General features: G+C 41.4%; 1 protein-coding gene across 1 annotated transcript in view; it reads left to right on the top strand.

Annotated features, from left to right (window-relative positions):
- The first annotated feature begins 2,018 nt into the window (after positions 1-2,018).
- Positions 2,019-20,268, top strand: part of LOC112137803 (multiple epidermal growth factor-like domains protein 9) — a 31,041-nt gene continuing 12,791 nt past the window's right edge. Inside the window, exons 1-2 of the mRNA XM_024260299.2 lie at positions 2,019-2,734; positions 5,449-5,653. Coding sequence (XP_024116067.1) covers positions 2,296-2,734; positions 5,449-5,653 — 644 coding nt within the window. The 5' untranslated portion in view covers positions 2,019-2,295. The remainder of the gene's footprint in view (positions 2,735-5,448; positions 5,654-20,268) is intronic.

The following is a 20,268-nucleotide window of genomic DNA, read 5'->3' as shown; positions in this document are numbered from 1 at the left end:
GTAAAATAGTAAGTGGTATATACTTACTATCTTCTATGGAGGCCCAAAACCATCATCCCACTCACACACACATTCATTCACTGATGATCAACAACCCATCTTTGATCATGTTTAGAGGTTTAAAAATATCAAGGAATTCAGCTAAATGTTTCAGTGCAAGAGCCTCCTATTTAACACTGAAATGAACTATAGTCTGTTGAGAAACTGCAGGACTGAGCGTATGACTGTATTATGATTGTGAGATTTTGACGAACCACAAAAAGAAAACTTTAAGTTTAAATTTTGGTCCAAAAAATTTGTTATTTTATAAAGTTTTTTAAACTTGCCTCAGAAATTAAAACGGTTATTTTTTGTAAAGTGAAGGTAAAACAGTAACTAATAAAACAGTCAATGAATGTAATAGAAAACACAAAAAAGGAAATTAAATTTGAACAATGTTTCTCTGTATTTAAAGGAAAACCTAAATTTGACTGTCACTGATCATCCTTTGATCCTCTATTGTAAAAGTGTTCCCAGAGGTCTTTTGATTAAGATTATGCTATTTTTAGACAAAATAAAAAAAGTGTGTTTTTAGGTCATAGTTTCTGCCGAGCGGCAGACGTTCATCAGAAATTCACCTCTGAGTTGTAGGAGTGTCTTCCCCTCTATGTTGCTGAGAGTTCTCTTTGGGCTCTTCCACATACGGTCCCTCACACCCCCAACTTAATATTAGCAGAGCAGCAAAAACAGTAAATATTGGAGCTATCCAGGCGTACAGTTTTAATCCAGACAGCAGCTCAGCTCAATCTTTTTCAAACAGTGTTTTTTACATCTGCTCCTGATTCACAACAACCTGAATAGAAATTAGTGCTGGACGAATCAATCCAAAATATCAACAGTATCGATTTCAAGTTGGTATCGGATCCATACTGGCCCGTAGATATAGATATTTCCACTCTTGTTTGAAACTTCTCTGTATCAGGACCCAGCCGGGTCGCTCCGTCACCGCAGTTCTTCAGAACCTCAGCAGCAGATCTCACAGTGCATGCATGCATTGTTCTCCTTATTTCCACTCTATTTAAATGCTGAGTAGTTTTAGTTACTTTTCACCTGTTTTTATTGTTCTATTTAAAGGATAAGAAATTACAAATTATTCATATTAATACCAGTTGCTTATTTATTGTTAAATATTCTGATTTCCATCCTAACCTTGTTTCTGTTTCTTGTCTGTTTTTTGCTTTGATTTCTTAACTTTTTATTTAATTTCAATAAGTTTTTATTATTGTCTTAATTATATTTTAATGTTAATCAAGTAATTAAAAAAAGGGAAACTTGCAAAAAAAACGTCCACGCCAATGAAAAACAATTGAGATTTTGAGGTTCTTTTTACATCCACCACAATTAGGAAAAATATCGATATTGGTGACAATATCGGCGATACTGACCGGTATTGGATCGGTATCAGACCAATACCCAAATGCTCAGAACGATTAGAAATGCAATTTTAATCTTTACATATGTCCTCCAAATATTATCCTAACTATTGTAAACAGTCCTCGCGTCATTTAAAATAGAACAATTCATTAATAAGAGAGTGTGTACATTGCTCTTACTCCTACTTATTGCGTAGTAAACTGAATTAATTCAAAACAAACAAATGAAGCCAAACATATAACTCTGACTGAAGGCCCTTATCAGAGGTGAGGACACAGGTGAGGTTCTGCTGAGTCATGGTAAAGAGGGCACCTGTGGGTTTTCCATAAATAACCCCTGAGGTAAATGAAGAAAGAGGAAGTGGCTCTGCTGCAGTTCATCTTTACTGGTGGCTTTTTACGCTCACACAGAATGTAAACAAACCGTGAAAAGCAGCCAGCCCCTTCATGCCTCAACCTGCAGACACCTGAGCGCAGGTGAGCTCATGCTAACAGAGACCGGAAGAGCTCTCTGACGCGGGGAGCGCGTGAGCAGTGTGAAGAGCAGGACATGCAGGAGTGTAAATAACTGAATGAATGGATCTGAGAGCAGAATGATGGTGACTCGAAGATGAGGCTATAGCTTTATACCATCAGAGATCTGCTGCAGCCTCACAGAAGGCCGTCTGAGCGGCGGGCGCTCGTGCGCGGAGTGACGCGTAACGGCGGCTTCCATTGGCTGGCGCGCGTGTCAGTCAGGGCGGATCGGGGGAGGTGGCGGTGGAGGTGAAGTGTTGACAGCGGTTCAGAGGGCAACAACAGCAGCGGCTGCCGCGGATGTCCGCCTCCGTGCAGGGAGAGGCCGTGAGTCGGGCGTTCATGGAGAGCTGAACCCGTCCTAACGATGCTCGTGTCCCCGGTACCGCGGTTCCTGCTCTGCGTGGGCCTCTGGGTCGGATTGTGTGGAGCTGCACCCCGCATCAGTCCCGACGATGCGCCGCCGATCTCCGCGGCGCCTGGATCAGACCCCGGAGCCCGGGAGAGCCTGCCTGGTTCCGATCCCGGGAGCAGGATCTCCCCGCTAAGCGGACTCGCTTCGAGCCCGGACCCGAAATCTGCAACAACCAGCATCGCCGTCCCCGAGGCCGGAGTAATCCCAGCCCCGAAGGAGCGGAGGACCGGAGCGCGCCGGAGATCGGCGGATGCTCCGGCGGCTCTGTTCAGCCCGTTTAAGGCGCTGCAGACCGGAACCGGACTGACCATGGTCTCCGAGCGCACCGCCAACGACGCCTGGGCTGCGGACAACGGCGGGGCCCCCGTCACCGCGGCGGAGAGCAGACAAGGTGAGTGTGCACCTGCGGGGTTCGGAGGCCCCGCGGATCCGGACCCGGATTCTGATGGAGTTACAGTCTGAGAATGAAAGATAGGCCGAGCACGCACGCGCACCTGACGCTGGAGGCTCAGCTTTGACGCAGAGACCGAGGACATGGGTTGGCAACAATGGACCCCCCCCCCCCCTCCTTCACATCCATGCAGCGCTTTTCTCAATAACATGAACGCCCGAAACCACCGTGCGCGTGAACGTGTGCGTTTACTGAGCGGATCTGGACGCTCCTTCTTCTGGAGGATGATGGTTCTCCAGAAAACATGAGGGGGGGTTATTTCATGAATGGAGCACCCCCACCCACCTCCCAACATGTGGATGCTGAGCTCAGACTGAGCCTCCTCATTGTCGGTGTCTGTCTGCAGCGACTCCTCACTTATTCATAAAACCGAAGCGGGTCAAAGACGGGGGCGGGGCTTATTCCCCCTTTGATCCCTGTTCACTTGCCTGTCAGAATACAGCTTGTATGCTCCCCCTCTCTGAGTCCATTACAGTTTCTCTGCGGCTGAAGATCAGTGATGTTACCTCCTCTGTGATGGAGCTCCTCTGTGACCTCTGACCTCAGCCGTCTGCTCTCATCAGCACCTGAATCTGCTCCACAGTTTGCCCCCATCATCTGCGAGGCTCAGCCTCCTGCTGCTCCGCCACAGAGAGCACCCACACCATTCATGTCATGATTTAGATCACTTAAACACACAGATGCCACAGTTCTTGGCTCAAAACCGAACCGTATGTTACACTAATGAACTGAATGGTGGGGAAAGTGAATCCTTGCATCTCTACTGCACACTAGTACGATTATGTTGAGAGTGTCAAACAATTGTGCTGAATTTAAAACCATGTGCAGAGGTAGAGGGGTCAACCTCTGACTAGAACAGAAATCTGCAACCTGCCGCTCCAGAGCAGGGCTGTCAAACTCAATCGTACAAGGGCCAAAATCAAAAATACACCTTAGGTCACGGGAAAAAGCGGATAAACATTTATTGAACACACTAAAACTACATTTTTAAAACTTTAAAACTAGAAATTTTTGACATATTTATGAATTAGATATATAGCATTACCCGTGATAATGCTAGCGTCAATTCTGTAAGCTGAATTTGGCCACTGAAGATGATAGTGCTGATAGCTGAAAACGCTGAAGCTGATAGCTAGCTATAACATTAGCTAAATGCCAAATTAGCCTAAAAAAATTAAAAAAAAGACAATCTTAGGTTAGCCAAAACAGCTAGCATATAGCTGAAAAAATAGCTAAACTACAAAATAGCCTAAAAAAATGAAAAAAAAAGCCCAAATTAGCCAAAACAGCTAGCATGTAACTATTAGCCTAACTCTGAAACAGCATAAATGAATAAATACATAAATAAAATACCTTATCATCTTTTCTAAAAGATGTGTGGCTCCTACTGAGTTGTGGTCAGTGAGAAATTGGCCAAAATGGCTCTTTAAATGTTAAAGGTTGCAGACTCCTGGACTAGAAGATTGCAAGTTCCATTCCACCCATGTGTTGAGGTGTCCTTGAGCAAGGCACTGAACCCCACATTGGTTCTGGTGGTTATAGGTTGGCATCAGTGTTCAGCAGTGGAGCCGCCATCAGTGTGTGAATATGTGTGTGCATGGGTGAATGGGACTGTGACTGTAAAGAAATTTGGGCCTTCAAAAAGGTAGTGAAGCGTTATATAACTATACACCATTTGTTTTATTGCATTGGATTGACAAATTTTGTATCAGATTGTTGAGAAAGTTACATCCCTATTAAACACTTGTTACCAGGTTTGTGGGGTATCTGTTTGTAACAGTCAGCTGTGTACCCACTATTTGCACACACATGTTTTGGTGTGGGAGACATGGGGTTAGGCTTAGGGGTCAGCTTCATCAATCTGATGAAACGTCCAGCTCAGTTTGCATTGAAACTAATTAGGCTCTGCTCATAATGAGGGATTGTAATTTTAGGAGCAAGCTGAGGTTTGGGGGGTTGGGTAGAGCTGGATCTGGGCCCCTTGTTTTTGTGTTCTGTTGGGGCAGAAGGAGGGTGAAGAGCGGGCCAGAGGAGTTCTAGGATTTAAGTGCAGATTTCAGTTCTTGGCATCCTTGGCTTGGATTTAATCATTTTAGGACATAAACCAGGTTTACACTGTTTTGGCAAGGATGATATCTCAGACCCTTTGTCCTAAAACACCTGCACGAGTGCATGACAAAAGAACCTGGAAATGTATCTGCATCTGAAAGATCAGAAGGGAGGAGCTTCTCTGTGGCGTTTAATGTGATGATTGTGGAGCTGGAAAGGTTGTTGGATGGCTCAGGTGGCTCCATACAGCATGAGAAACCAGGGTTTGTTTCACAAAGGGCGCGATGAGATGAATCCAGTGTGGGTCCTTGACCAAAACCTTTCACATTACTGCCTAACTATGTGGCCACAAAGTGACCTGGGTGTCCATGTGCCGGTCCCCAGCCCGGATAAAATACACAATTATGTCAGGAAGGGCATCCAGTGTAAAACTCAGCTAAACAAAAGTATCTTCCTCTGATGATGAAGATTTCATTTAGCTTCAAGCTGTGACATGATTGGACCATTTTTTCTTGATAAATTAAATTGGCTTTGTTTATTTATTTGTAAAATCGACAGTTCTTTTTCTGAGTGTTTCCCTTCATGTTTTGTTGTCTCATTCGCAGACCGCACGTGTAACTGCAGCAACGGCAGCGAGGGCACCTACGACCCGGAGGACTGCGACCCGATCACGGGTCAGTGTCCCTGCTTGAGTTTCGATACTGGGCTGCAGTGCGAGGACTGCGAAGAAGGCTTCTTCACCAACGGCACGAGCGGCTGCCTGGCCTGCAACTGCGACTCCATCGGGGCTGTGACTCACCTCTGTGACAGGTCAGACCGTCTCCTCATAGTTATATTTGCTTTGTCAAAGCTCCAGAGGACGGGTGAATGTCATCTCTGGTCAGTCGGGTACAGCGCAGACAGACCTCAGCAGTCATTGATCAGATGATGCGAAAGAAGACCTCGTCCTCATGCCTGCTCATGTTTCTGGTTTCTTTCATGTCCTCACAGCTTTAAAGCAACGTGCAGTCTGTGCAGCATCATTTCCAAACATCAGCAGATCCTGAGAGTGGAAACATTGGCACTGACCTGTGTGACCTTTCACACTTATTATCCCCCACATTTAGTTTTTTAACCTCTCCATGTAATCTTTCACTTACAGTCTCAGACTATTCTCCTCAAGAGGCTCTCAGTTAAATATCTGGGATGTAATAGAGACAAGAGGATAGCATATTTTCTGATTATGAGGCTCACTTTAAAGCTTTAATTTTTTTACAAACGACAGTGCACCTGGTAATCTGGAGCTCCTCATGAGGATTCATTCTGGTTGTGGTTATTGACGATTTTGAGAGGATTTTGAAATGTTTGGTTGAATGTTATTGTGGGTACGCTAACACGGCAAACATGTTGCAGCATCGTTTCCACTGAGCAGTCCGGTATGGTCCGGTTCGATCCTGTATTTAGAGCTTTTCCATTTTTAAATGGACCCATTAAACAGTTCTGACGCGTACCTGTTGTAGGTCCATAGAAAAATGGAATAGAACACTTGGGGTGGAGTCCTTGTTGCCTTATAATCCAGTCCCCCTTATATACAATGTATTTTACAGGCTGCTCTGGCCAATTAAGAATTTTACGAGACTTTGACCACATTGGGGATGAAAGGACTGGTTCACGCTGAAGTCCTGGTTATTAGCTGACTTCTGTTCTTTTAGAATGCTTGCATCTGAAGCAGCTCCAAATCATGATACTGCCCACAGGAATTCTTCCACAGTGTTAATTCCCTGTGTTTTATGATTCCTGCTAAAAACAGGTTTTTATCAGTCAGCCTAGTCAATGAAATGTTTTCTGCAGCCTTTCGGTTTTGCATTCTGAGTCTGCTCATCTACTGCAAACATTGTTTGGTTCTATGGGACTTGAGGATACCTGACAACCAAATCTGAAAACCAACCCTGCGGATCCATGGGGGATGTTTCTGAAACAGAAAGATCTCAGTGTATCTGAGAAAGATTTCTGAAATAGACACAGGACCTGTCGCTGAATGACAGATGGCGGGCCTTTGCGTGGCATGTTTCCGTGTCATGACAGGCTCGGTGACGCTCATGTTTGGGTTATGGCGAGGGTTGTGTGTTATCACTGGATCACAGCTGGATCGCATGTCTGAGTTTGACTGCAAGTAGCGCAGAAGTGATTTGGTTGATTTGCATCCTCGGCCACAAGTGGACTTATTTTGCTGTTCGCACTCAGGAGGCGGAGTGAGCGCACCGTAGGGAGCAGCGCTGGGTTCAGAGACTCAGCTGCGTCTGCAGAGGCCGTGATCTAAAATACTCCCAACGCTTTTCACGGAGATGCTGCTAGTGATTGTGAGAGTTGGTGATTTTTTTTTTCTTCAAGCTGACCTAGTTTCATTCTCTATATGCTAACCCTGCTTGGTTGTCATGGCAACTGCAGTAAGTGGATAAATAGTGAAAAGTTTTGGCTTGAGCAGAGAAGCTCTGAGTTTTTGCTCAGACTTGGAGAGTTCGTGTTTGTTCTGATGGTAATCAGAATCTTCCTGATAAAGTGTTTCTTAACTGAGATGCAAAAGAATCCACCTAGTTCGAAACAAAAATTCCATATCTCTCTCCGGAAGACAGACAAGCTGGCATGCGGCCTCTCCTTGAGCCGCAGTGTGAGGCGTTGTGTGCACGTGTGTGCAGACATTCGACGGGGTTGTTATTTCTGCCCGTTTTTAGCAGGTTGAGTCAGCGTTCCGTTTGCTGCTCTCACTAACACATCAGCTTACATGAGACCTGGGAGCTTACATGATTCCTGGCAGAAGCAGGGCTCTCATGGAATCTCAGCATGCCAAGCAGATTATGAGGGAGGCCTGCTCCGAACTTCAACTGCTCTGAAGTTCAGGTGGATTTTGCAGAAGCTGGAGACAGGAAGGTTATCTCAGGTCTGTACTTTCCAGCAGAAGTTAAAAAGGTCTGTCTCTGAACGTTTCTGTCCCGATGACTCTGCCAGCCTGGCTCCCTCTCTACTCAAGAGCTTATCATTGTAAGTTATAGAGATAATCAGCTTTTCGACCTCCCCCAGTCTGCTTCTTTGGGTATCGCTGCCATTAAGTAATGAGCTGTGAGGAAAATAGTCTGCACTTTAAATCTCTGCTGCAGGAACAAAGCAGCCAAAATGAGAAAAACACGACTTCCTTTTTCAGGAGATACACATCCATCAAACCGACTGAATAAAGGGCAGTGTCTGTGCACGTGCACAGTTGGAACTTTCTACGCATGAGCGCCCTCTCATACACATCTACAGGTGGAAAGACTGACTTGTTTTTTAATTGACATTATTAGTCAAATAATTTTTTGTGACAAATTGACGAGAATTTCCATTTCAGTAAAGTAAAACTGAAGGACCAATCCTACTTCTCCTTGCTAATTCCCCGTAGAATATTTTTTTTTGTGCCACGAACAGCTCTTGTGATCTGATTTTGTCATGTCCAAAACACTGGAAGCAAAAAGCAGTTGGGTAGAGGCTAATCAGAGTGTTTACTAGATGGTTAACCTGAGTATTTTTAATGGGCTATCCACAATGACAGGGTGCTAACCAGAGAGCTAGCCAAAATTTGACCCCAGGTGCTAACCAGGACATTACGGAAAAAGCTAACCAAAGTATTAACCAGATGACTAACCTGTATTTATCATGGGCTAACCATCATTTTACTCAAAGGGCTAACCAGAGAGCTAACCAAAGTATGACCCAGGGTACTAATCAGAGTATTAACCAGATATCTAACCAGAGTGCTAACAAGTGTATGAACACTGACAGAATGTGAAAACTGAGTCTGATGTCTCCTACAGAAAGGGTTTCTTTCTGGATCCATCCAAATGAAGCAAATTCAGTCGACATTTTAGTGATATGGACGCCATGTTGGAACCAGTAAGCAGTGATTGGTAAAAGTCGTTCAACGTTTCTATGGCAACCACTCTCACCAATCAAGAGAGAGCTTATTGGAAGGCCACACCCCTCCCACTTGTTGTGGGTTGTGGAATCTGTCAAACAAATGTTTGTCGTGAGACCACATGCTAAATTTATAACCTGAGTAACTTGAACTGTAGAAAAAATGTGTTCACCTTTTGGCACATCCTGTCATAAAATGATTGAATATAAGATTTTGACTTCTTGGAGCCAGCAGGTACTTCCTGTTTGGAATGCCAGGAGAGACGGGTCCCTCAGACCAGTTCTCATATACAGTCAACCCATGGGCCTAACCAATGTATTACCCAGACAGCTAACAGATCTATGGAAACAACATGACCCGTGCTCCAAAATAAGATCTGTCCCAGTTATGGATTGTATCTGATAATCCCACCCACTTTTCCTAGCAGCCGAGTAGGATGTTATAATCCACTGAGCTCAAGTAAAATTTATTTTTGTTTCAAATGCGAATTTTAATAATCTTTCCAATTAAAAGAAGATTACAAATTGGCCTTTATTTGTTGAATTTGGACAGTTCAGGCTGCTTTTCTTCACAGCAGCGAGCTGTTCATAACTTTAGAACATATTCTTAACGAGAATCTCACTGACAAACTGTAAGGGATTAGCTAGTCTTTCAACAGTGGCAAATAAACCACAGGAATAAGATGTTTCCCAAGCTCTGCTAAAAGCAGGAGGTTGGATAAGGAAGCACATCTGCTATAAAAACTGAAGCCAAATCACATAGGTGAATTGTCAGGTGAATTGTGGCTCCGCCCCCTGAGGGAAGCACCCAGAAGACCAAACAAACTGCTGGCAGCAATAGCAAAATAGGCTTGCCTTACCATTTTATTTCAGAGTTATAACAACGGTTTCACTCATTGAGATGACTGCTTTATCATATTTTCTCCAGTTTTTTTCAGACTTTCTCTTTTGTTCATGGAAAACTACAGTTTCTTTCCAACCAGAAATTGAACCTTCTGCTGTACAAATATTTCTTGATGCTGCATAATTCCTGCAAAAGGTTCTAAATACTGATAATATAACACATCGGTGTGTACATTTTAATAAAGATTAAGCATTACTACTAAATAATTTTATAAATGTAAGGCTCGCTGCTACTGAAATCAAACATGCTGTGTTTATCAGCCGACTGAAAAGTGATTCTTTCTAAACAATAGTTGTCATTTTACTTTGTTCTAAATATGGTTTAACCTCTAACCCAGCTTTAGCTGTTTGTCCAGACTCAAAGTTAACACATACAAATTTTTTACATCTGTTACTCTTTTTTTTCTTCAAAAACTGAAAGCTTTAAAGAAAGAAAAAAGTTTAAAAAAAAATTAAGGGGCTGTCAAGAACATAAAAAACTAGCAAAATATGTTACAGTTTTTTAATTTAAATAAAACCAGCAAAATATTGAAAAATATACATTAAATTGACTTATATAAAAAAAGTTAAAATTTGTTAACAAACGTGAAAGTAACACTATTTTATGTTGACTTACAGGTCATTGAACCCACAGCTTAAAGCGTTAAGAACTCTGCTTAACAGTTACGAGGTTAAACAGTTTTAAAAAAAATAGGCAAATAATTTAACCTTCTTTTGGGCCTATTAATAAAATCTACAAATGACTATTAGAGTATATAACCTCTAAAGAAGGAATATTTTTAGGACTAACAGGCTTAGGAGTGGCACGCATCGCTTACATAACACTGCTGGCTCAGGACTCACTGCGTTCCAGTTACCTTTATCAGCAAGTCCAGGACGGGCGCAGGTAGACATGAGCTGGACGGCAGCAGCTCTCCCGGACTCGCTGTTTGCTCAGACTTTGTACTTTTACTTGTCATGGTTTTAGGAACTGACTTTCTTTTACATCAGAGCAACAGATTTGCACAAACACATTTACAGCCTTTTATGATGGCGAGTGAAGTGCCATCATTCCCCGAATGAGGGTGTGTGTCCACACGGAGACATGCAAAACAATGACACAACAAAACGTGAATGTGAGCTCTTCCTGCAGGGAGAAGCATCCTGTAACGGCAGCATGTCAACAGCGCCCCCTCTGGCAGTGTTAGCTTTAACAAAAGTTGGATTTATTTCAAAGATTTGCATGTTTGAAGGTTTTTCTCCATACCTGTGTATTACAGGTGTTGGTTATACACAATTTGTAGCGTGTATGAATACACTAAAATGTGTGTTCAACTGAAAAATCAAACCCCCTCCAGGACTGAGCTGATGGAAATGGTAAACATGCAGAAAGATGAAACTAATACAGCTCTGTAAATATCTTAAAATATCATTGGTAAACATACCCAGCCTTTTGATTCACATTTAACTGTAGCTACTATTTTTATTATAAGCACATACTTGCAGTAAACTCCTGGCCAAGTAAGAAACTCCCCAATTTAAGAAGCAGCTTTGTGGCTAATGTCTCAGTCATGTGCACACGTATGGGGGTTGATCTGTACGAGTGCTGGTGGTTTTTTGGGTTCATCCTTACTTACCCTTACATGTTGTTTACTGTAAGTGTTCACAACGACCTGTCGCTCGCAGAATGCCCATAGATAAAAATACGATTAAAATTTCTGTCCTACATAGTAACTGATCGGTCTACGATTTTGATATTTTGTGCGGACCACCTGCGGGCCTCCTGCAGATTTGGCTATTTTTTTTCACCCACAGACAGCTCCTATCCACCCGTAAGGGCAGTTGTTACTGAGACATAACCCATCTTCATAGTAAGCAGACCTTTTGTTGGTGAAAAATAAACTGCATCCACTGCTGCTTTTCTTTTGGGAATGGAAAAAACAACTTTGCTTTTGTTTCATAGACAAAAAACAAAACAAAACAGTTTTTCGACCATTCTAGTAAATCTGAATCGTCATGGTATTTCTCCTTTTAAGCAGCACTGCAGTGCATTACAGTGAATTCACCAAGTGAGACAACAAACACTATGGGTAAACCGCATGGTATCATCATTCTGATAACTGAGTATTTAAAGATTTTCTCTTGTAAATATTTGCAATACAAAGTTTTCATAATTACGGTTGTCTGTTACAGTAATTTTGTTACTACACTGCAGACACACTTTCATTTTATGACAAGGAAATAATCTGCTGTGTGCTCAGTTGCATGTGTGACTCACATAGAGGTTAACAGCCATCTTGACTGAGTCTGATAGAGTAAATTCTCGGCCAGTAAATCCAACTCTGAGCTATGAGAGCTTCTCCTGCTAGACCCAGTCTCCCTTCTTTGTTCTGTTGGTGTTTTGTTAAATTTCTTCATGTTTATCCTGCAGCTATTTACTGTAACTCACATAAAAGTTAGTTTGAGTTTTCTAGGATCTAAAACTGACTGGATTTTCCTTGCTGGAAAGTTTTTGCAGTGATTTGATCTTCATCACATCTTCATACAGTCTTCAGGGTTGTCAACAGTGTCATGAATGATGCTAGAAAACTCATGTTTGCTGATTTGATTCATCTTTTCTCAAAGTGTTCATGGTGTTCACACGAGACGAGCAGGGAGGGGCTTCTTCGTCTTCTTTTTCTACTATTTAATGTCCATCCACCTACAGTCTGAAGAGGCTTGGTGCAAAAAGTCAAATCTTGTGATTTTTGCTCTAGGTGTTTTATTTCCCAACTCTATTCCGATGTGTAAAAGACTTAATGTCACAAACCAGAATTATTAATTTCTCCCTTATGATCAATTTTCAAACAGTTGGCACTTCCGTTAATTAAAAGGGACATCATCCATACTTCACTTTCAATTCAGAGGCGCCGATTGGTCAACCTGGTTTAACTTAACTTGCGTTCAACGGCAGTGTGTTTTGTATTTAGGGCCCAAAAATGGTCATAGAAACTTGCTTAGCGACAAGTGAATGTGGAAGCCTGAGATGCAAATACTGTATCAGAGGTGCCAAATCCAGTCCTCAGGGGCCAGGCTCCTGCTGGTTTTACAGAAACTCTGCCTTATCTGCTGCTGATTACCTGAATCAAAAGTGTTTGGCCAATAAGGAGCTTCAGTGGCAGGTTGGTTGGAAAACATGTACGCCGGCCCTGGATGTGGACACCATAGACTTTATATTGGAAGTGGCTTGCTACTGGGGACTATGTGAACATAGCTTTACTTGTAAAATCTTTAAAAAAGGTTTAAGAAAAGTCTCTGTAATGTCCCTGTCCACTCTGGAGTGTTTGTGTTTTTGCATCTTACTAATCCTGGAGTTTTCTGACATCCTCCACAGCTTGTCTGCCACATCAGTGTTTGATCAGTCTCTTGGAGAGGTGGTTGTTTTTCTGAAGCTTCAGTTTGGGTGGAGTAACTGGCCTCAGCAGATGTGGAAAAATAAGGAGGGAGCACCAGAACCATCTGCTTCTGTTGATTAATAACATTTTAAAGCATCATTACGGCAATATATTTTTTGCTAATGCTGATTCTTTAAACAAAGAAAGGGTTTAGTTTAAGCTTTAGAAAATAATCACAGCATAGTTACACTTTTTCATTCCACTGGATGAGTTGTGATTGCAATAAAAAAAAATTAATAGTCTGAAATGAACAAAGCCATAATGCTTTCAAGAGAAGAGGCTTCCGCCTGCATGTGAGCCTCTGACCAGAGTCTCTGAAGACAGTGTGTGAATTATTCATGCATAAGCGAAAGCTTGATCTGATGCCAAGTCAGTGGCGCCTTTCCACCGTTGTGGCTGTCAGGATCCTTACCCCTCCTGCATACGGGGCACAGGTCTGGACTCTGGGCTTCTGGGGGGTTGGCCTCTGCGCTCCTGTGCCCTTCTGCTTTCCAGCGTTGGGGCTTCTGTGGAGGTCTCTCCAGGTCTGACTGGCTGTTATTGGGTTGTCTGGGTGTTGGGGGGTGCCACCCTCCCTCTTATGTTCAGTAGCATCATGGTGCATTTTAGTTAACACTCACCTGGACATAGCCGTCTGCTCTCTTCTGCACAAACATGTCTGATGTATAAAATATGTATGTGTTTGTGTGCATGTTGGTACACGTGTGTTAACTTGAATATGTTGCATGCAGATTTGTCTGTATGAATCTGTGTAGATTAAGTGTGCAGGTTTGTGCAGACAAAGGCTCCACGTGTGCTTATTTATGTACGTGTGGATAATTGAGTGTGTAGATGTGTGCGCACTAAAATGCAGCCCTTCTGTCATCAATTATTTAGGACATTGATAATGTGAAGAGGGCTGTACAGTGGCGTAGTGGTTAGCGCTTTCGCCTCACAGCGAGAAGGTTCAAATCCCAGTCCGTGAAGTTTGTATGTTCTCCTGTGTGTTTTCCCTGGGTGCTCAGGCTTCCCCCCCACTTTCAAAAACATGCTTTATAGGTTCATTGCAGTGCATGTGAGTGATTGTGTGGCCCATTCAGGGTGCAAACTGACAGTATCTGGAATAGGCTCCACCGATCAGCGACCCCGTGACCCCAAAGAGGATTACGCCGGTTTAGAAGATGGATAATATTAAGCCTCCAGCAACTTTTGTTGTTGTTTTGATGTTTTCATGTTCAATATTTGTGTTAGTCTCCGCCCCTTCTATTCCTCTTCCCCTCTTTATCATGATTTGATCTTTGTTTTAGCTCTCTCTCATTTCTATCCACTTCGGAACTCCCCTAAAATGACTAATAATCAATTTTTTTATTAAAAAAGAGGCTTAGTTTTAAGCTTAAGAAACTCTGAAAACCCCACGCATGCACGAGAAGAACGTGCAGACTCCACGGAGAAAGATTATTCTCACTGTGAGGCGACAGAGCTAACCACTGCACCACAGCGCAGAAGAGGTTTATACAAATATGCACCTGGTTTGCCCAAAAAGGACATAACGGAATTCAAAATTAAAAATAAACTCTATCTACCTTCTTCAAATTCTATTGTGGGAAAAAGTCATTTTTACCTCGTAGCTCTGATCCAAACATTTCTGTAAATCAGTGACAGTCCTCCTCCTGCACGCCAATGTTTTTACCTGCTAAACATCCACGAGGAGCTTTCCTGTTTTCCCAAAAATCCTTCAAGCTAAAGGTTTTCCCCAAGCGTATACTTGAATTTGAAGTGCACCTGGAAGTGACTCGTGTTGCAGTTCCTTAAATGACCACTGGAAGCTGCTTTCAGAATGGACTAATTTACTATAGACTCATATGTTAAAAAGCCCAATTTGACAGACAGCAAATAAATGTGTATTTAGCTGGATTTCTAACAGCATTTGATGTTTTATGCTGTATTTTCCCATTAATCCATTTTCCAAAACCTGTTAAAACCCTTTTGGTGTCATTCGGTTGCTGGAGCCTATCCCAGTTGGGATTGGGAAAGAACATGTAAACTCCACACAGAAGGGTCTTTCTCACTGTTTGCCAAGAGTGCTAACAACTACACCTTCATGTGGCCCTGCTGTGTTTTACCATAATGCAAAACATGTGGTCACATGTCTTCAGTTTGACCTTCTGTGTTTGATAGCCCTAAAGTTAATTCTTCTGGATGATGTTCAAATTTGTTTTTAAATTTCAGGAGGAACATTGACTATGATCTAAAAATAAAGTGATTCTGGATGTTTCTGCTTCCTCATTACTGTAGATCAGCTTTCGTATTTGACCCTCATGTTCTTCGATCTGGATAAATGATTGCAGGTAGATCACGCTCCGTCATTCGGACTACGTTCAGTGGGCTCCTGAACCCCATCGGGATTGCTTGGATCATCCTAAAGTTACGTCCAGCTACAGTTTTAAATCAGTGATCCCTCAAAGATTTCAAGCAGAAGGTTGAGCTAAGTGAATTGAGAAATGATGTGAGCGTCCTGCGGCATGCAGACAGCAGCAGGATCTCAGCCTGTCTGCCACACGAGTCCGTCTGAGGCCTGGCGGTGCAGAGCAGCGGTCGGAGTCGCTCAACAGAGCGTGTGCTGATGTCACCCTCTGGTTTGTCTCAGCCCAATTTAAACTCTGGTTTTCCACTGTTGTTGTCGTCATTCTGATGTAACGACACGCCACTGAACCCAGAGCTTTCCAAAAAAGGACAAACAGGCGGGACGAATGCAGAGGTCAGGTTATGTGGTGCCATTAGAGGCTGATAACACCGAGCAGCATGACTGAAACACGGGTGACATTAATAAACAGGATTAAAGATTTTAGTTACATTTTTAAGAAATGGTTTCAAATCAATTCTGTAACTGAAACTCGTTTAGCCTTCAGCGTGGTTCATGGCTACGCAAGTGAACAGTAACTATCAGTTTTATCTTTGAGGACGGTTTAAAGTCTTGTGTATTAAATAATAAATTCCAGCTTTTCTTCTGAACGGCTGATTTAAGATAAAGCATCCCTGCAGTTTCACTCCGGGTCTTTTTTTTTTCTGAGAAAGATGAACGCTTCCATGCTGGTGTCTGCAGAATCCATCCATGCCTCCTGCATGTTTGTGTGTTCAGCTGCAGTGGTTGGGCGGCTGTGGGCTGTGATGTCACACTGACGGCAGCCAATGGAGCGCAGAGCAGCTGAAAGGGGTTAAGCTCTGTCCCCCTGTAACACTGACCTACTTAACATGCTGCTCTTATGCAAAGCTGCTGTGCAGCGCGGTGGAGACAAACCACTGACACCCCCCCACAACAACAAAAAAACACACTCACGGGCTTAAAAAGCTGACTGACCTCTGTGTGCACCACCGACTCTGTGGAAAACAGCAACATGGGGCTGGAGGAGTATGAAACCAGTGAGGGGGGGGTCTTCTTCTCAGCTCATAACCACTCAGAATAACTGAAGCCGTTTCAGCATTTGGGTTTCATGACACATACCCCCCCATAAAAAAACAGTTTAATTCTTAGGTTTCTGGTATTTTTTAATCATCTTTTCATCTATGCATCTAAGATGACCTCTTTCTGAGAATCACTGAGTAGCAGTGAGTAATGCGGCAGACTGACTGTGTCTGCACAAATTTGTCTTTTGCTTTAATATTTTCATATGTTTCTATGTTATTTGTTTGAGTATTTATGTATTTGTTCGCATTCTTTTTGTGTTTTTGAATGTTTTAAAATACATATATATGTTTGCATTGTTAGAATATTTGTTGTTTTTGTTCATGTGTTTGTGTTTTAACATATTTGTACAATTTTTTTAGATATTTTCATGTTTTTTATGTACACACAATTGTGTGTTTTTATTATTTTAATGTGTCTGTAACATATTTTCTAGTTTTTTTGGGGGGGGCAATCACACATTTGTTGTGTTTTCGTGTGTGTGGTATATTCATGTTCCAATTTATGTGTGTATAGCTTTGTGTATTTATAATGTGTTTTTACATATTTTTATGTGTACATATTTTTTACATATTTTGATATTTTTTTGTTTTGTGTATGTGCATGCACATATTTGTTGTGTTTTCATGTATGTGTGTTTATAAGTCTTATTTTCTTTGTAATATTTATATTTGTGTTTTTTTTTTACAAATTTTAATTTTTGTTTTGTGTGTTTATAAGCACACTTTTTATGTGTTTTACATATTTTCATATTGTTGTGTTTTAGTGCATTATCACCAACGGCAGACTGCTGGTTCCAAGTGTAGCAGGCTTATTAGCTCAGACAGGAATATAAGAGGCAAGTACGGTGGCCGGGAAGTACATGAAACACTTTTACGATTTTATAGAAACACTTTTACAATTTGACTAAAACACTTTTACAAGTTTGACTAAAACACTGTTACAATTTGTTTTTGTTTTTTGTGCAAGCACAACTAAAAGTCCAAAAAGTTAAATCAGTCAGGCAGGCAAAGGTCAAGCCGAGCATGGGAGCATCAGAGAGCAACCAGAGTGGTCAGGGTCCAGGGAAGGTTCGGGGCAGGCGGTAAACAAGCAGAATTAAAGACAAAGCAGGATCAAGTGAACAGGAGATCAGATCAGGATGAAACGCTTGGTATGCGGACTGAGTGGCACAAACAATACTTCGCACTGAGAAAAGCTCTTTGTGCTGCTAAGGAAACAGGTGGGTGATTGTCAGATTGGAGCCAGGTAAGCACCCTCTGGTGCTGCGTGTTGGGGCTGCTGGGAGATGTAGTGAGTTAATATCCTGGAGATTCCTCCTGCCAGTGACCAGAGGGAGAAGAGAACTCTGACTCCTGACATGTGTATTGTTTGTACATTTTTTAGTTTAGTATTGTTGTGATTTTTTGTTTTCTTTTACGTTTGTGTTAACAAATTTGTTGTTTTTCATGTATGTGCGTCAATATGTATATGTGTGTGTTTATTGTTTTTGTGTTTTTTTACATATTTTATTTTTTCTTTTGTGTGCATAGGTACATTTTTTAGATGTTTTTACATGTTTTCATATATGTTTAAGTGTATGTATTATAAACATACAGTGGTGGACAAAATTGTTCACACCCCTCAGTTAAAGAAGGACAAACCCACAATTCTCACTGAAATCACTCAAAACTTCCAAAAGTAACAATAAATAAAACACCTGTGATGTCAATTAAAGGACACACCTGAGTTAATCATGTCACTCTGGTCAAATAGTTTTCAATCTTTTATTGAGGTTCCATCATTTTTGTCCAGGCCTGTTTCATTAGTTAGTTTTTTTAAATAATTATGTTAATCAACAATTCAAAAGTGATGGCTCATTTTGATTGTTTAATTTTCAATACATTTTTATTTATTGTTACTTTTGGAAGTTTCAAGTGATTTCAGTGAGAATTGTGGGTTTGTCCTTCTTTAACTGAGGGGTACCAACACTTTTGTCCACCACTGTATATATATGTTTATGTGTTTGTTTTATATTGTTTGTAAATGTGTTAGTTTTTGATCATGTGTTTTTATGTTTCTTTTGGTTTTTTGTGTTCACACATATGTTATGTTTTACGTATTTTATTGTATGTCTTCATGTGTATAGGTTTGTGTATCTTACAGTTGTTTTTCTTCATGTGTTTACATTTTTTTTAACATATTTTCATGTTTTTTGTGTGTATGCATCCATACATTTGTTGTGCTTTCATATATGTGTCTTATTTTTATGTGCGTATTATTTTTGTATTTATTTAGTTTTTTGTTGTTTTTTTTGACATATTTTAATTTTTGTTTTCTGTGCGCATAAGCAAAGTTTTCATGTGTAATTACATGTTGTCATTTTTGTGTGTTTAAGTGCGTGTTGTTTCTAAGCTTGTTAGTTTTTGTTCATGTATGTGTGTTTTACAAATGTTGATGTTTGTTTTTGTTTGCTTCTGTTTCATGTGTAAATTCAAGCAATTGTTTTTTTACATTTTTTTTGTTAATGTGTGTTATTACATATTTTCATTTTTTTATACATATTTTGTGTGCATGTTTCCATGCATGTGTTTGTGTTTTTACTACGTATTGTAATGTGTTTATCTAGGTATCTATAAACTGACTTTTGTTTCTCTGTATGTGTGTCTCTAGTATCATGGGGCTTCCTCTCTCTTCATTTAAGTTTAAACGGAGGATCTAGTTGGTTGTAGACATGGTTTTAGCAGACCTCGACCCCCTCTACTGTCTACTAGCCTTTGCCCTCCCCCCGGTTAACATCCCTACTGACTGTCTGCAGAAGTCGACCCGCCCTACTCCCAAACACTTTCTCCTGCCCTCGGACACACAAACACACACATGCCCCAGAACTCACCCCCTCCCTCACACACCAGTCACGTGAGTGTGTCATTGTGGGTTTGCATATGTTTGTGCACGTGTGTGTGTTCCAGAGGAAAGTGACCGTTGTGGGTCCTCGGCGGCGTGTGCGCCTCACTGAGCTTCATGGTGGGTGTCTTCATTTGCATGGTGCTGCTGTTGGAACAAAGCCTCGTCTGTGTGTGGAACCCCAAGGAAAATGTTTCCAGTCACTCATGATTTACCGGAGTTGTATTCAAGTTGTCGTTTTCCGTTTGTGTCTCTGCTTATTTACAAAGTTGAAGTTGTGTTTCTTCAGTGAAATAACCTCATAATCACTGGGTACCTCACGATACGATGCGATACACGATACATGTCTCAGAATATCGATGATTTGTTAGGAAAAAATATATACATTTAATTTTTAGCTTGAACACAATCATAATAAACAACTCGTGTCTTATTTTGTGCAACAAATAAAAAACACTTTAGTGCAACATTGCTGAAATCAATAATACTATGTTTTTGACAAGTATTGACTCTATTGTAGTGGAATTATCAATAAAATTCTGTGTTAACGATAGAAGACATGAACAGCAGTACCACCACTTAATGCAAAATTGTTGTTAACAACAGAACAAAAATTAAATAATTCAAGTAGCTGCCAGACACATTAGTTCAACACGCGCCCCTTATCTACCTCTGAAGGAACGTCTCACCAAAGGATGACGAATATAATGTTTTACAGCCTCTTCAAATGAAAATAAAAGACCGATACTTGGTGACGACCCATGGAGAATCAATTACAGGACTAAATATCGGGATATATCGCAATATCGATATTTTGGCACACCCCTAATGGAAAATACATTTTGATGATATTTATATAA

The sequence above is a fragment of the Oryzias melastigma genome, linkage group LG9 (assembly GCF_002922805.2).
Source record: "Oryzias melastigma strain HK-1 linkage group LG9, ASM292280v2, whole genome shotgun sequence".
NCBI lineage: Eukaryota > Metazoa > Chordata > Actinopteri > Beloniformes > Adrianichthyidae > Oryzias > Oryzias melastigma.
This window is presented reverse-complemented; position numbering and strand designations above follow the sequence as displayed.